We start from the raw sequence: 5,451 nt of genomic DNA on the forward strand, positions 1-5,451 counted from the left end.
TGGTTTCCTAGACCCAAAATTGAAAAATCATCCAGCAGCATGATGCTGCAATGTTCATAAGATTTTTTAAATATACAAGATCAACCTCAATTATCCTGTTCGCAACAACGCCCCACGTCCGCTGGCAGCGCCAGTACTGCTGCCGCCGCTGCGGTCGCTGTTGTCGCCGTCACCGTCGCCGTGACACAACAGCGAAAGAATGAATCAAATGGGTCAATGCGAGACTACGCCTACCGGCGAGATTCATCTCATGTTGCAACACTGTGCTCGACCCGCCCGGAGCTTTTCCCACATGCATAGCATCTGACGTGGGGACTGATAATGGGCTGCATAGTACCCCTCGATACACCCAAACTGACAAAATTTGACATCATGCACGTACTCCACCGGTTTAGTGGCGTTGAACAGCTCCACCCACATCCCCATGCTCACATCCTCCATCTTAAACAACTGCTCAATCATAAAAAAAAAGAATTAAATCTACATTTTCCCTCCTTGATCGCAATAAAACCGCCACGAATAAATAAACAATTTGGAATCATAAATAGTTGTGTAACTCTCTAAATCAAGAAATTCGTTTAAAATACGGATAAAATAATAATTTTCGAATCACAAATAAAGAAATTTTTAAATCATTAATTTCACCGGTTAATTTCCCCTGATAACTTTCAATGCAAGAATTTCACTTCTTTGACCTCCTTGATTATTACTAGTAGATCGTAACTTCACCAGTTAATTCTCCCTGATAACTTTCAATGCAAGAATTTCACTTCTTTAACCTCCTTGATTATTATTAGTAGAACGTTAAATATACTCACCCTTAATCTGTGCCTCCTGAACTCAGAATGTATAAATCGAGCAATGTCGGCGGAGATGATATAGCCCGGCCCGTTGGCGTACGGAGGGTAGTCTTCTTCAGGCCATTCCTGATTCAACAGAATTTGATGGTTTTTTAATAATTAATTAAACATTTAATCTAAAAATCGCTTTTTCCCAATCACCCACCTCATAAGTGACGGCCCATTTGCCCTCTCGCAGTGGCTTGTGATAATAATTCATGTTCCCCACGTAAGAACTTTTCCCATTGGGACCTTCCCTGATCGTCTTCAGCACGGCATCAACTCTGACAAACGTATCATCATCACACTTCATGATGTACTTGGCAGATGCGGCGCGAATCTGTTGCAAGTTAAAGGAAAACAATTTTTGGCTGTTATTTTTTGAAAGTTGTAAAAATTGATGGAAAAATATACGGAGACATATAGATATATATGGATAGATTTCAGATGGAAAGATAGGAGGTAGATTTATAGACAGATTGGTTGATTTGATTGATTGATTGATAGAGAGATATAGGAATATAAAAATGGATAAATACGAGGCTATGTAGATAGATAACAGATAGAAGGATAGATGGGAAGCTCGTACCCCGTATTCGCAGATTGCGAGAGTCTTCAGGACTACAAGATCGTAGCTGTCCATGAATGGCACCAGAACAATATCACCGAAGAACTCTGCTTCTTTCATCAATTCCAGATTGATTTCCTTACGACCGTGCTGCAATCAATCAAGAACAAAAGAATCAAACTTTGACGGAAACCCAAATCCAAAAGTCGCTTAGGAATCGAAAGAAAACACGTGCAAAGAAGCTCACCAAGGCAACAAAGAAGCGTGCAACTACATTCTTTGATTTCCTAGTCAACTGCATCCAAGACTTCCTCACAGCCATTCTCTCAGCAAAATGATTACCAGCTGAGAGAATACCAATAAATAGCTCCACAGGGTGATCAGGAAGTGGTGACGCTTGCCATATGCTGGACATTTCTAAGTGTCTCTGGGGTGCAAAGCTTGGGTGTGATGTCGGCAACGATAAAGCATAGACAGACTGCACTTCTAAATCCCCATTCAGTGAAAACCCAGTCGCATCCTCAAGAACAAACCCCTGAATGTCACAAACAACGATAATTTTCATTTAATAATAATAAAAAATCAATAGAATTAAGGTCTTGTGCTGAGAGGTAATTACAGTGCGATATGGGAATGAAGTGATGTGCCTTCCGTCTACATTGATGTGGTAGCCTTCAAGACCAGCGCTAAGGGTGAGGACGAAGAGCTTCTCTTCGACGAAAGGGTATGGCCAATCGATTGCAACCTTCTTCGTCCGACCGATCAATCGATTTAGCCACCAAAGTGTCTTAGATTCCTCTGATCGGTCCTCATCGTCTCGTATCCAATTCTCGCACTTCATAAGCCCGTCAACTTCATCGAAAGAACAAAGTTTCAACCAAATAAGGTATAAAATTGAAGTTGCAAGTCCGCTCAAACTCATCGGTCTCCTAGTTAGATGTGGACATTAAAAGCAGGAGAAAACCCAAAAAATTGAATGCATGGATTTTCCTAGCACTATGGAATAAAATTTAAGTTTAAAAAGTGCCCAATGTTGTTTCTTGCGAATCTCCTCGCTTGAGGGGGGAGATCAAACCCAGCAGAAAACCCATGAATTTATATGCATTTATTCTCCAGGAAATATGGAATAAAATTAAAGGTTAAAACTGCCCAAAGTTATTTCTCATCAGTCTGCTAACCCGAGCGAGGAGATCAAACCCGGGGAAAAACCCTTTAATTGATTTTCCTAGAAGTATGGAAGAAACATAACGTTTCGAAACAGACCAAAGTTATTACTTTTGCCAATCTCCTCGCTCGATGGAGGAGATCAAACCAAGCAGAAAACCATGAATATATACGCATCGATTCTCCAAGAAATATGGAAAACAATTCCTGTTTAGAAACTGCCGAAAGTATTTTCTCATCAACCTCCTCGCTCGATCAGCTTTAAAGAACTAACCCGTCCAAATAGGCAGCGGGGAACAAAAAAACCCATGATCCGAGCCATCGATTTTGAAAGCGGGTAATTTAAAGAACTAACCTGTCTCTTCATCAGCTTTGGACTTCCATCCTTCGCAGCGTTGGGGCGTTCCCCACTGCATCCGGTAGCAAGTGTTCTGCTCAATCACAGGCCTACCACTCCAATCTCCTTTGAGGCGCGGATTAAAGTGCAAAATCCTCGGAGGGTCCTCCCCATCCACAGTCTTCAGCCCCTTCAACTCCACCATGAACTGAGACACCATCACCGCCTGATCCCCCTCTCGGGGCATCGAAATCTTCGGATCAAACTCCGCATGCGCCAGATAAGGCTTGGCAACAAGAGTAACATGAGAGCCGATCGTCAGCCCGCAAGGAATCACCAGAACTCTCCCCCTCTCCCGAAACTGATCACCCGTCAAAGAGATCGAATCCGGGCACGACTCCTCCGTCCCGTTCCTCTCCTCCGCGGCATCGGCGGCCAATTTCCCCGATTCTAGATCCCCGAACATGCCCAATCCGGCCCTCCAAGCATGAACAGCGGACTTATGGAGCTCGGAAACCGCTCCCCCCGTCCGATTCACCGAATCAAACACCGAATTTTGCAGAATTAAGCTACCAGAGATCCGGAAAGGCCTGGGAGAAGGCGCTCGGAAGGAGATCTTCTCCGGGCGAAGAGGCGCGCCTCTTTCGACGATCTCTTCATCGCTATCGAGAGGGCGAAGCTTCCGATGAACCGATTCTCCGACGCTAAACGCAGATCTAGACGAAGAATTTGCGAAGATCGTGGCCAGCGGCGGAATCCCTACCAAGAGAATAAGGTATACCAGCGCCGCCGCCGCCGCCGCCGCGAGCATGAAGAACTGGCGGCGCCTCCGCCGGCCCGCCGCCGTGGCTTGCTTCGCCTTCCGCCGCATCTTCAAATCCGTCGAAGAAGACACGATTTTGAACGTGGGAGCGGGCGTTTATATAGGGCCTGGTTGTTATAGAGAGAGAAAGATCGAGGCTGGCTCTAGAGAGAGAGAGAGAGCCGTTTCCTCCAAGTTTGCAAATATTTGCTTTTCCCCCTTGAAGACTTTAAAGTGTGTTTCTGTCCCCGGTCGCTCGAAAACAGCACGCGTTGTTTTTGAATAAGTTTGTGAATTGTGCTTCTGCCCCTATTGCGGATTTGCCCTTGTAACTTTTAAAACTGCGGATTCGCTCTGCCTGCGTGAATTCTCTGCTGCCGCCGTCGCCCTCGCAAGTTTTTAAATTATAGATAAACCTTGTTAGAGAGTCGCAGGAGATTTTAAATTGTGTTTCTGCCCCGCTCGGTGGAAACAACACGCGTTGTTTTTAAAATTTTGGATAAGTTTGTGAATTGTGCTTCTGACCCTATGGATTTGCCCTTGTAAGTTTTAAAACGGCATGTTCGCTCTGCCTGCGTAAACTCTCTGCTGCCGCTCTCGACCTCACAAGTTTTTAAATTAGAGATGAACCTTGTGAGAGGGTGAGGGGAGATTTTAAACTGTGTTTCTGCCCCCGTTCGGTGGAAAACAGCACGCGTTGTTTTTGAAATTTGAATAAGCTTTTGAATTGCGCTTCGGCCCCTATTGCGGATTTGCCCTTGTAACTTTTAAAACTGCGGATACTCTAGGGCCTCCGTCGCCCTTGCAAGGTTTTAAATTATGGACGAACCTTGTGAGATAATACGAGGTGTTTGATTAAGGGAATATTCTGGATTTGATATTATTTGCTCATTACTTTTTTAATATTGTTAAATTCGGAATAATAGGTGGGCCCCGCATGACCTGTCCTATGAGCTGTATACTCTTCTGTAGGTGAACCGGACTGCGGACCGGGTTGCCGGCCGGTTAGAATAAGTCAATAATTTGAAAAAATATGATTTTTCAAGTTTATCGATGACGAAGATCTCCAGCGTGTTCACACGAGGTGAAGTTACCGCAGCTGCCAGCTGTATTGCCACGCTGGACCGGGCCGGCGGTCGACGCGGAAGGACGACCGGTCAGTAAGCAAAGTCAACGTTGACTTATGGTAGTTGTTCTAGACTGAATCGGTGGGAAGAGCTGGAATTAAATGCCTGCAAACCGCGTGACAGAAGAGAGAGAAAGAGGGAGATAAATAAGAAACGAAAGAGAAATAGATGGAGAGAGAGATAGTGAAAGAAAGGAGACTAGGAGAGATAGAGAGAGAATGAGAGAGACAGCAGGGGAGATGGAGGTAGAGTAATAACATACATAGAGAGAGAATGAGAGAGACAGAAGGGGAGATGGAGGTAGAGTAATAACATACATAGCGAGAGAATGAGAGAGACAGCAGGGGAGATGGAGGTAGAGTAATAACATACATAGAGAGAGAGAGATGGGGAAGGAGAGATAGATTGGTGGAAGCCAGGTAGGGATTGGGAGAGATAGAGAGAGAATGAGAGAGACAGCAGGGGAGATGGAGGTAGAGTAATAACATACATAGAGAGAGAGATGGGGGAGGAGAGATAGATAGGTGGAAGCAAGGAGGAGATTAGGAGAGATGGAGAGAGAATGGAAGAGACAAGGAGAGGAGATGGAGGCAGATTGATAACATAGAGAGAGA

At 44.8% G+C, this 5,451-nt stretch overlaps 1 protein-coding gene across 1 annotated transcript; it reads right to left on the reverse strand.

Moving 5' to 3' along the window:
* Positions 1–3,798, reverse strand: LOC144711703 (hydroxyproline O-galactosyltransferase GALT6-like). The gene is made up of 7 exons (XM_078585717.1): positions 2,927–3,798; positions 2,027–2,259; positions 1,655–1,942; positions 1,429–1,557; positions 1,006–1,179; positions 819–926; positions 1–450 (listed from the first exon to the last, which is right to left on the reverse strand). Exons 1-7 carry the CDS (start codon positions 3,777–3,779, stop codon positions 244–246), a joined length of 1,992 nt encoding a protein of 663 aa, XP_078441843.1. The 5' UTR covers positions 3,780–3,798; the 3' UTR covers positions 1–243.
* Positions 3,799–5,451: the final 1,653 nt, after the last annotated feature.

Source organism: Wolffia australiana, chromosome 14 (genome assembly GCF_029677425.1).
Source record: "Wolffia australiana isolate 7733 chromosome 14, ASM2967742v1".
Taxonomy (NCBI): domain Eukaryota; kingdom Viridiplantae; phylum Streptophyta; class Magnoliopsida; order Alismatales; family Araceae; genus Wolffia; species Wolffia australiana.